General features: G+C 36.3%; 1 protein-coding gene across 12 annotated transcripts in view; it reads right to left on the bottom strand.

Annotated features, from left to right (window-relative positions):
• LOC105211683 (protein qui-1) overlaps positions 1-12,147 on the bottom strand; it is a 118,946-nt gene that overhangs the window by 38,916 nt on the left and 67,883 nt on the right. For all 12 annotated transcript variants that reach the window (XR_008471641.1, XM_029039884.2, XM_029039882.2 and 9 more), the window contains 7 exons: positions 5,662-6,343; positions 5,101-5,180; positions 4,873-5,007; positions 4,505-4,734; positions 1,848-2,026; positions 1,535-1,679; positions 1,141-1,306 (listed from right to left, as the gene is read on the bottom strand). Coding sequence is in view for 11 of the 12 variants with exons in the window: in XM_029039884.2 (XP_028895717.1) it covers positions 1,141-1,306; positions 1,535-1,679; positions 1,848-2,026; positions 4,505-4,734; positions 4,873-5,007; positions 5,101-5,180; positions 5,662-5,776 (1,050 nt within the window). In the remaining variant the exon portion in view is untranslated. The remainder of the gene's footprint in view (positions 1-1,140; positions 1,307-1,534; positions 1,680-1,847; positions 2,027-4,504; positions 4,735-4,872; positions 5,008-5,100; positions 5,181-5,661; positions 6,344-12,147) is intronic.

Below are 12,147 nucleotides of genomic sequence, written 5' to 3'. Positions count from 1 at the left end.
CTGACGCCAACAATTTAAAAGTATGAAAAAGCTGTCAATTAAATGCTGTTAACAAAATTAGCTTGTATGAATTTTTTGCGAACACGTGTTGGCTATATGAAAAGAGTTTTGACAACTTTTCAATGTACTTTTACAACTTAGTATGTAATCCTCTAAAACATAATAGGAAAATTTTGCTGCTGAGTGGGTTTTAGATACAGACCACGAGAGTGAAAACCTTCTCGAAATGATTTTGAGGAAAATTGGCAAGTTTAGAGTCCTTAGCCAAATAGAAATCCGGGTCCTTTTCTGTTACGTAGACCCAACTGTTGTGGGAACAACTTATAGTAACTCTATAACTTTTATTTTCTATTGCGTTTGATTGGGTACGAAGAATAAGATGAGGTTAAGTCGAGTGAGTTAACGTTTGCTTAAATGGGTCTTTAATTTTCAAAACTTATTAGGCGTATTATATAAAAAATTACAAAGTGTCTCCAATTAGGTACTCCCACACCTTACTGGGTGATTTATCATAAGATTTTGCATATACTCATCTCTTTCCTAGACTTCTAAATCTTTTTAATAAACAAACCTCACGCGACGCTCCCATCCATCAAATTTCCAACAGAGCTACCAAGTAAATCTTAACAAAATTATGGGATTACAATGTGCGTGCGTGAGTGTAGCTTTAAAAGTCGAAAATCAGTAGAAGTTAAAAACTGCTGACATGCCTACAACGAACTTTAAAATTGCTAAAATTCGCTGACTGCGCAACAACAATAGCAAACAAACAAGAAAAAGGCACTGGCCTAAATGTCGCTACTCGTTTGGCATTGGCTGCGATTGGCTGATGTCAGCGCGAAACTCTCATAAGAATTATTTATTACAACATGAGTTTATGAAAATGCGAGCGAGCATGTTGTTATTGTTGCCTTCATTGCGGCACGCAATTACCTTAATGAAGGAGAGGCAAGAAGTAACCGAACGATAACTTACTATGAGGCCACGCGTAGCTTAAGTAATAAAATGTATGGATATTTTCGATGTAGTTGTTGTGCACATTTCATTTTAAAATGCCGGCACGACCTCATTCCATTACATGTTTAATACAGTTTTAAATTTTTTAACGACTAATTTAATTTTATATGTCAATTTTCTCACCTGCACAGTCTTTCTTCTCCCCTTGATGACATCAGGATCATTGGTTATCTGCTCTTCGATGAGAAAGCGTAGTTTATCGAATACTTTATTTTTAAATTTACTCAAATACGTTTCATGATCCTCATTGTCCGGATCGATTGTGCCCTCATTCGATTTGCCAGCGACACTGTTGATGAAAGAGAGAAATGTGTGAAGTGTGAGTGGTTTTTGTTTGATTTGTGATTTGAGGAAGAGAGTATTTTTTCATTAGAGAGGGAATTTAAATAATAATATTTTTTTTTTTTATATAATTTTTATATTCAGTATGAGCATCTTATTTAAACTTATGTTTGTAAAAATATTTATTTTTAAAATATTGCATTTTTTCATTTATTTCTGTATATTAGTTACTCACACTAGTGTGGTATAATTATCGGAGGAAAGATTCATAGTGAGCTCATCTTTCATTTTTCTTAATCGTTCGCCCGCTTCTACGTTTTTGGTATTCATTTGTGAGGACCATTCACGGAACACAGCCAGAATTTTGTCATTCGAGAGTTCTATTTAGTGTAATGAAAAGTAATTAAAAATGCGTTAATGCCTTTTTTAATTTCTATTAATATTTTAAATATCTTCAACTAAAACATAGTGTAATCAGTAATTCCTGGTAGTAACTGCTCCATTAATTTTTATGTAACACATTTCCTTTCCCATTTTTCCACACTTACCCAATGCTCTCTGCACTTCCTTTTCCAATTGTGTTTCTCTGAGCTTCTGCACACGCTTTATGTAGTCGTCCGGCTGTGTTTTAGCGCAGTTTGCATTTTGTTTAATGCTTCGCAGTGCGCGCTCGATAGCATCACGCAGCTGCAAATACTCCGGATGCCATTTTTCAAGTAACATTGAACTGTGGGGAGTATAAGTAATGAAATACTGATTAGTTCTAAGTGATTACTTTTTTTATGGAACAGCATTACAGTGCTGAGCATGGAAACTTCCGACACACTAATGTATTTCGTCGTAGGTTCGAATATTTGAGGTCAACCTAAAGGTCAAATTTTTCAAAACAGAAATCTCCTGAAATACCTCTAATAAGAGTATCGCGATCCTCTCTGTGCTTAATATTCTAAAGAATACCCTTGAGTATTTACTCATGCATGAATACTCAGTACTTCAGAATTCTTTCCAGGGACCGTGCGTTTCATATAGTTCTGAGTAACTTAAATATTAGCGTACTTTGAGAGAAAGAGACAGAGAATGAGGGAGTAATGAAGATATTCAACTTACTCAAATAGGTGTATGATTATACTCATATTATACTTAAAGTTTCAAAAGATTTTCCATTTCAAAGTATATTATGAAACCAGTCCTTCTATTTTCGATTTAATTTGTAAGCAGCTCCAAGCTGAAGCTTCAAATAAAATGCATACAGAAAACCTAAATGTAATATTTTTCTAAACACCTTCATGCTTCGAAGACGCTTTTCAGTATTCCATCTCAACGCACATGCATAAAGAAGTCAGTTTTAAGAATGTACACATCCTTTCTCTATTAACTCCAATACATGAGTATATGTGTATTTCTGCATAAATTTATGCAGTCACAGTGACACAATCGCTTTCACAGCAGCATTTTGTAAAATTCCAAAGTTTATGCAATCTTAATGAGATGCGCATGTGTGTCGCAAGAAAGTTGAGAAAAATAATTTAATGCAACGCAATCAACAAACAAGCATGAAAACAAACCCTCCTCGCACCCGCATTAGAAGCAAAGAAAATGCTGAAAGTTTCAAATGTCTGCGCACTTATTAACTGCAACTATGAATTGGAGCATTGAAGAAACATCAAAGGGGGGGAAACGGAGGGCAAACTTGCATTCCACAACGAGTCATTGCGGATATGAAGTTGTTAAGTTAGTCAAATGAAGCAACGTGCGATAACAATGTAGGGTGTATGATGGGTTTGAAAACGCTGCGGGGGAAGTGGTAAGCTTGTAATGGCAGCTTTCTTACAGCTACTGCTTTACAGTTATTTAGTACCTGCTATTAATACATATATACACAGACAAAGCATTGCTTGATTAGAAGCCCCGCCAGCGCTGAAGTGCAATATGAGAACTGCATTGATAAGTCGGTGGGGAGAGGAAAGTTAAGATAGAACTTTTAGTAAGAGGGCAGCGCATATTTATGTACTTAGTTAATTTTGTTGCATGTAATTTTAAAATTACTAACATTTTGTAGACAAAAGTGTTTATCTTAATGCGAGGGCGACTTTGATGAAGACTTTACTCGAGAGCATGATATTTGAGTTGAGGAGACGTTAGAGTGTAGCAAAGTCAGGCTATTTAAAGGGGAAACTTTATGAAAAAGATTTGACTGAGTAAAGCTTATTAAAATTTATTTAATTAAAAGAAGTACTGTTTCGCATTCTCAAAAGGGAGTATTTAGGGAATTTATTTGAGAAACACAATCGAGTAGAGAGGCGCAAGTTTAATATTACTTTTAAAGTGAGTGCCTAAATGTAGGCAACATTTTATTTTGTTTAACTATTGCCTACATTTGAGCGCGTAAAGAAATATATTTACTAAGCAGCAAAGTTAGCACAGTCTCCTACCATTCAAGTATATAAATTTAAATTAATTTCTATAGAAATAAAAGAGTAGTCTGAGTTGTAAGGACATCTATGTGAATAGCTAAAAATCTCTCACTAACTAGTTAAATTCCAACTTGATTTGTAACTCACTAATGACAAAGAGAAGTGTAAAGACAGTAAAAGAAAAAAATGCGCTAAACTGACAGTTTATCTTAAACCATAAATAAGTAACCCAATAAATAATATCACACACATTTAAGGGTTAGGACAGTCATCACCAATCCTCATATTTCATTGCTAAGTGCGAAAACACGTTAATTTCTTTCGAACGAGTTGCTTGCCCGCAAAAGTATTTCAATTACCAAAGCCACCACCTACAAAAGGCGTACCGCCAACTCCTTCGCATTGTTGCCTAAATACTTTAACACACCCCAAAATATTTGACACGACTCAAGTGCTTTAAGGCAATAAACGCGAACGCTGCATAATTCCGGGCTGAGCTGGTTAAAGCTTGGCTACCAGCCGCAAAGTAGATAATCGAAGTTTATTGTTTTGTAAATGCTTAATTTGAGTTTTATTGCGTGTTTAGGCAACGAAACACACGCACAAATGCTATAAATGGTATGGAATTGAAAAAATTCGACATACAAAAATAACCCTATAACCCACATTGGCTTAGATACGCATGTACGTACTATATGTTTCTGTGTGTAATTCCATCAAACTCATAACTTAATGCGCATTTATTATTTCATAAATATCCAATTATACGAAATTATCCAGACATCACTCACCGATAGTCCTGCTTCAGCACATATGTGTGCGTGTCAGCTACGCCGCTGCCGCCTGCCTCTCCGCTGCTGTTGGCAGTCTGTGTGTCGGCTGTGGTGTCCTTTGCGTACCACTTTTGCAGCAGCTTTCGGTCGTCACTGCTCGTTTGCGCCTGCTGTAGTATGTCGGTGAAAATGTCTACGTCGATGTGTGTCGGTAATGGCATGGGACCGATGCTATCGCCGATAAGTGCCTATAAAAGCAATTGAGTAGTGAAAATGATAATTTGCAAATTGGCATTAGAAGAGATTTTTCTGAGATTCTGGATTATGTCAAGTAAAAATGTGTGTATGCTTCTTGTGGATTTATGTTTATTTGTTTAGACACTTACAAGGAAGAAGACACTCTTCGAATTATTGTAGCACGTTTCAATTTCATGTAGATAGTCATGTAGTATGTATGGCTCTTGTTCCACTTGCATAATCTGCAATGGGCCAGTGCCGAAGTGCATGTCGACGATTTCGATCTGGAATGGAAGTGATATTTATATAAGATTAGAGATTTCAAATCAATCCATTACTGTAATTAGAAAATAAATATTTAGACTGTATCATTTTACCTCGATTTGTCTGTCATCATAAATGGACTGCAGTTCGGGTCCCACAAGTTCCAAAAGCATGCGTCGCTCCTGACAAAATTCTGAGAAAATATGAAAGTTGGAAAGTAAAAGTCAGATTTATTTTATTAAAACCACTAAATAAGTGACAACTCTTCCCAAACATAATTTTTTTAAATAATAATTTTGAAAAAATGTAAATAGGAAATAACCTTCCATTGTTAGCTGATGTCAATTTTTTAATAGCATTTTTTTCTTACAAATTTCATTTAGTTCAAAGTGCGAATCATGTGGCAACTCTACTCAAAAATATATTTAATCATAAATTTAAAATTGGATCTGAGTAAAACTCTATTTTCAGAATGTTTTCGATAAATTGCAATCGAGATTACTGAAAATGTTGTATTCCTTAAGCTATTTCTCTGGATTTAAGCTGAGTTCAGATTGAAAGATAATCGATGATGGAGCAATTAAATACAAGTCCTAAGCAAATAAGCAATATAAATAGAATTCGAAATAGATACAAGAAAACAAAAATAAAATTTGGGCCACATGAATACTCACCCTCCTTCAAGCTGGACACGTAAACTTTGATGAGCAACGGTTTGGGCAGACGTGTATTCTTGCTCGCTATGCCACGCAGAGCGCTCAGCACGCCCTCATCGATGGGCACGGCCATGTTGCGTGCCGTGAAGTTTGCTACGGTCGTGCGGCGCTCCAATGAGTGTACGGCTTATGGCTTATCCCTGCGCGTTTGTTTGTTTAGTACAGCCGCCCTTAACGGGTGTATTTGCCGCAGTTTTAATATCCTCCGTTATTGTCGGGCAAAAAATCTAAATCGCTATTTAATTGCATGTGCATGTGTTTGTAGTATAGCGCTGCGTGCATATCCCTGTGTAAGGCGGTTTTTGCTGTCGTTGCGGCAATTCCAATCGATTACATTGGCATTCAACAGATGTTGCTGCGGCTTATTATTATACATACACCAGTGCTGCAGCGACCGTTTGCTGATTTTGCTACTTGAATTTCTCGCTTCTTCTGCTCATTCATGCATTTGCCTCATGTATGTGTATGTGTTTGTTTTTGAAATATTCAAGTCGGCAGCGGTTCATAATAACACTCCACATATATGCATCTGTATGTATGTATATATTCAATATTTTATTGCTGTTTCCTGCACATAGCATTCAATAATTTTTTATACTCATGCCAGATTGGGAAACGTAGCGTCGGTCTGTCTCTGCACCTAGAAAGATGAGAAAGAGTGGAAATGTTCAAGAAATGTCTGATTTTATGCTTACTCATAAAAGGTGTACAGCAGTTAATGGTGAAATACGGTAAAAGTGAAAAATAAAATATTTTCAATTTTTCATTCATTTTTAAAGAGCAGCAGGCATTCTTAAAATGTTACGAGTTATTGATACGTGCTCTATTTATGTTCCTTAGTGAAAACTGGGAATTTCACATTTTAAAGCGGTTATTTGTACTTTTTAAATAAAGAAATAGAAATGAGTAGAAGTTTTTGAAACTAATATCGTTTTATTAAAGTCGAAATATTGTAAAAATGTTTCACAAAATTGTGTGTGGATAAAGCCAAATAAATTTGGAGTAAAACCACTTCACTTTCTTATTTAAACATCAAATAATTTGAGAAGACATGGATTTTCTTTCCTAAAAGCTGCTACGAAAGTATAGATATTTTATACGCTAATGTAATTCAATAGACATTAATTAGTGTTAGTGCCTAATTGTAGGCAACATTTCCTTTTTAATTATATTACCTAAAAATGTTGCCTACATTTTGGCGCACAATAAAAAAGCCCTCATTTCATTATAATTATCTACTAATTTATCAATGATATGAAATTGTTAGATGGAAGTGTCTTCTAACTTATTACTTGAAGATATATAGCACTTAAAGTAATGATAATTACAGTACACTAAGAGATGGTATTATAGTAATAACAGTTAATGGAAGGATCGACTAATTAGGTAGTAGAGATGATGATTAGTCCATATAATTTAGAGTACAGAATATATACAGAATGTGTTATGCTTAGATAAAAACCTGAAATGCTGAAGAATTGATATTAGAAAGCAAAATCGCTCATAAACAGTGGGGTATCCACGAATTCAATTGTGCTTCAATATTAATGAATCAAAAAAATTTCAATAAGCCAATATTTATTAAGATATTTATTAAAGCTATATGCAGCTACACATTCGATTATTTCGAACCAACAGCTATTCATTAAAGTACAAAATGTTCGAATTTAAGCTACACAATAGCCATACGCATATGGTCGTCTGTTGTACCTGTTCATAAGCAATACTTTGCCAGACACTACACTACTCCACCTACCACATTCTTTCGCTTTTGTGTGTCGATTTTGGTTGCCATTGTTGCGCCATCCCCGGAATAATGTCGTTGACATCAATCGATGGCAATTACTTCCTCTTCAATGGAACGTATTGAATTGTTCCAGTGTGTTCGTGTTATGACACCAAAAATAAAAAAAAAAAAAACAAAAAAAAAACGAAAATCAACATGCATAATACATACATATATGGTCATACATATTTAAAGCGGATGCATGAATTTCTACCAGACAACAGCCGGAATGTTCCACCACATGTGCATGTGTAAATATGTGAGCACACAGGTGGCGCGCATACCACTTTTATGTGTTTACAGACGACGAGCTCATTCATGCATACATATCCAACAGCAATATCGACTTTTACACCGAAAACAGACCACTTGCATATAAACATATGTGTATATTGCTGTGCCGTTGGAAGAGTTGAAAATTGTACCAACATTGCTATTTACAAATGTACAAATATATAGACACATAAGCTCTTGTGTTCCACCTCTATGATTGCATGAAAGTGAACATAACTCGGCATGAAAAGAAACTAATCCTATTGAATGGAGTTGAAGTGCTACTTTGTGCTTATGACATATGCTACATGCCACATACCGCATGCCATACACCACACACCACACACCACATACACCGCATGCCACATGCCACATGCTACATGTGTGCACAACCCATTTTGGTTGTTATACAAAGAGCTTGAGGTGTTTGCATGTGGCTGGCAGTTTTCGTAATTACTACTCTCACATACACACACACACAGACTCTCATATGGTTTAGGTTTTTATTGGAAGAAATTCAAGTTGAGTAGAATTTTGTGAATTTCCAAAGTTTGCCAGCAAATAGGATTATAGTATTTTAAAGTTTACCAGTATATTTGTCTGGCAAAAATTTGTACAATTGCTTTTAAATTTGGCCGAGCCAGCTTAGCCATAGGTATTCAAATTTTTAGTGTAATAAATAAATAAAGAAGCTGAAAACACTTCGAAAGGGCTTTTGTTGTCAGTAGAAGTATTTATTGTGATTTACATTTTGACTGTCTTCTACTATTTTTAATTTGAAATATTAAATTATTGCCACAAATAATGAACGATGAACATCAGTCTTGTACTTGACCGTTACATTCTTCCTTAAAGCCATGCCATGAATAATTAGGCGCGTGTGTTAAGTAAATATAGAATTGCGCCACCCAGCGGAATTAGATTTAGTATTCGTAATATAAAACCCAATCTCAGGAAATATTCGACCGATTTCAATCAAAATTTGGTACACAATTTTTTTTTGGCACCTTGATGTTACCGCTGGGAAATGGGCGAAGTCGGTTAACAACCACGCCTACTTCCCATATAACACAAGCTGGAATTCATTCTGATCCGTTCAATTTACAGTATTTGAATCAAGAACCAATGCAAATATCGGAATAAAACAAATAATGAATAACTACCTTGAGCTGTAGCAGCTCTCATTTAAAAACTGTCGAAGTCGGACTAGAAGTTTCCAAGGCCCAGATATCGAATATGAAGTCCACTGTACCAATGGATATATTTTTGTACCGGTACATCCCTCAGATATTTAAAAAAAATTCAAAGCGAATACTTCTAATAATGCAGCTCTCTGCCAAAAATTGTTGAAATGGGGTCATAACTTCCCCTAGCTCTCATATATCAAATATTAGAGGTTTCAAACAACTTTTGGGCGTTGTACCCTATATATCGGTAAATATATGTAATATCTGAGCAAAATTCAGTAAGCATATAATCTTGGATATTTGCTTGGTAGTGAAAATGAGTGAACCCTGTTCAGGAATATTCTAAGCCCCCATATAAGTCGTTTTCGTTATTCCAATGGACTTTATGCCAAATCTTGGAGAAGGCCCGTGAAAAGAGGATCGACACACACAACTTTTTTGTCGATTTTAAATCTGCTTTCGATAGCACGAAAAGGAGCCTTTACGCCGCGATGTCTGAATTTGGTATCCCCGCAAAACTAATACGACTGTGTAAGTTGACGTTGAGCAACACCAAAAGCTCCGTCATGATTGGGAAGGTACCAAACGAGGTTTCAGACAAGGTGACTCACTATCGTGCGACTTCTTTAACTTGATGCTGGAAAAATTATAAGAGCTGCAGAGCTATATAGAGAAGGTACAATCTCCTCGTCGTTAGTTCTGCTTTTTCCCGCCTGGATAAGGAAGCGAAGCGAATGGGTCTGGATGTGAATGAGGACAAGACGAAATATCTCCTGTCATCAAACAAACAGTCAGCGCACTCACGTCTCGGCCCCCACGTCACTCTTGACTGCCATAACTTTGAAGTAGTAGATAGTTTCGTATATCTGGGAACCAGCATCAACAACACGAACAATGTCAGCCTCGAAACCTAGCGCAGAATCACTCTTGCTACTTTGGACTGAGTAGGCAATTGAACAGTAAAGTCCTCTCTCGACGAACCAAAATCAAACTCTACAAGTCGCTTATCATTCCCATCCTGCTTTAAGATGCAGAAGCGTGGACGATGTCAACATCAGATGAGACGATACAAGGAGTTATCGAGAGGAAAATTTTGCGCAAGATTTATGGTCCTCAGAACATTGGCAATGGCGAATACCGCAGACGATGGAGCGATGAACTGTACGAGTTATACGACGACATTGACATAGTTCAGCGAATAAAAAGACAGCGGTTACGCTGGCTAGGTCATGTTGTCCGAATGGACGAAAACACTCCAGCCCTGAAAGTGTTCGATGCAGTACCCACCGGAGGAAGCCGAGGAAGGGGAAGGCCTCCACTCCGTTGGAGGAACCAGGTGGAGAGCGACCTGGTTACACTTGGGATCTCCAACTGGAAATTAAATTGCAAGAGTATAAGATGTTTGCTTACACACGAACCTTTCTGCCCTTCCTTTCTTGTTTGGTAATAATTTAGTTATAGCGCCACCTAGCGGCGATTTATCATGTCTAAACCAAACAAGCGATATATTTTCCCATTTGTTCATTAAATATGCCCACCAAGGCCTAGAACCTCTTGAATAGCGTTATTAATTTGTTGTTGTAGCAATTAACAAGCAATTGCCACGCTGTTACATAGACAAATAACATGCTAATATTTCCACCTGAAGCGAGCAAAACCAATAACAACAACAAAAGTGAACAAATAATCCACGAATAGTTAATGAAAGTGCTCCCCGGAACAGCTAGATATGGAATCAACCATGCAACAGATACCAACTCCACTTTAGATATCTCTCCACTGAACAAAAAGAGGAGTGTGCGTGCAAAAGTTCAGGTATAAACGCTAATCAAATATTCATTTCTAATGAATACCTGTGCGTTGCTATAAATACAAGTACACCGTTGTATGAGTGTGGACACCCCAAACCGTTTGCTAGAGGATTATAGGCGAGTTCAATTAACCTTATTATTCGTTAATTTCCGTTTAATTGGCAAATATGTATGCGTGCATATTGGCAGCTGCCAAACGAAGGCTGACAGACTGTCTGACTAACTGACTGACTGGCTGATTGGCAGACTGTTGAACAAGGTACCTCTTACGTTGTTGTTATTGGTAGCCATAATAGATTATGGTGGCTTTCGGGTGTAACTGCAGTGTGGGTTGTACAGGGGGCTTTCACCAACCACTGAAGCGTGCAAACCAGTTTACTTACATGCGAGTGTACTATTAATGCGCCTATAATGCGCATATAATAATTCGTACTTCAATTCATGGCTACCACATATCTCAATCAAACTCAGCTACCTGTCTATTATTAATTGGCGCTGCCAAAATATTATGGACAACATATACTCGTACTTATGTGAATGGTAGAGTAGATTGCTGAGAAGTGCGTGTGTGCTCTGGATTACGATGGTAGCGGCAGAGTTCGATTTACAATGATGAGAAAAATATATTATATTAGCTAAGTTGATGCAGAAGTTTAACTTGAACACTGGGTTATTGCAATTAACTTATGATTTAGCAATGGCATGCTTTCTAATGTAGCTTACTCACAGCTGAAGGAATATAGTGTTAACTAATGGAAGAGCTCGGCCTAAAACCCGCTTCAGTTGTTGATACACAACTATTATTATAATCGTCTATGTATAATTCGTGTATGTAATTACATATATTTGGTCATGCTTGCATAATTTCTGTGGTAAACTTGCTGTGGGGAGTGTCGTCGTAGTGGTTTCAAATTACCGTAATTACATTAACTGTCAACAAAGTTTGGACAAAACAGTCAAAAGAGATTAATGCCCATATTAGAAGCTGACATGGTAATGGTAGTTAAGTTCAAGAGACGTTAGTGGCTAGACGTTGCATATTGTGTGGGTGCATACAGGTGTATGTTTATTAATATTAAAATCATATTTAGAGTAAAATAAGCAAGGTAATTCTTCACACAAAAATTAAAAAATGCAAAGCAACTACTACTATAGATATGAAGAAGAAATTTAAAAATTTTGAAAAAAGTTCATTACATGCCATGTCAATATTTAAAATATTTTCTACGTAACAGAAATTCATGCGAGGAAATAGAGAAAATACATTAGTAAGAATAAAAAAAATTAGAAATCTCATTACTATGTATATGCCATTTTGCTATCAGATTAAAAATACTTGAAATATTAATTTACTAGCAGACCACTCCGGCTTTGCACAGGTTTAAAC

This window comes from Zeugodacus cucurbitae, chromosome 6, assembly GCF_028554725.1.
Source record: "Zeugodacus cucurbitae isolate PBARC_wt_2022May chromosome 6, idZeuCucr1.2, whole genome shotgun sequence".
Lineage (NCBI taxonomy): Eukaryota > Metazoa > Arthropoda > Insecta > Diptera > Tephritidae > Zeugodacus > Zeugodacus cucurbitae.
This window is presented reverse-complemented; position numbering and strand designations above follow the sequence as displayed.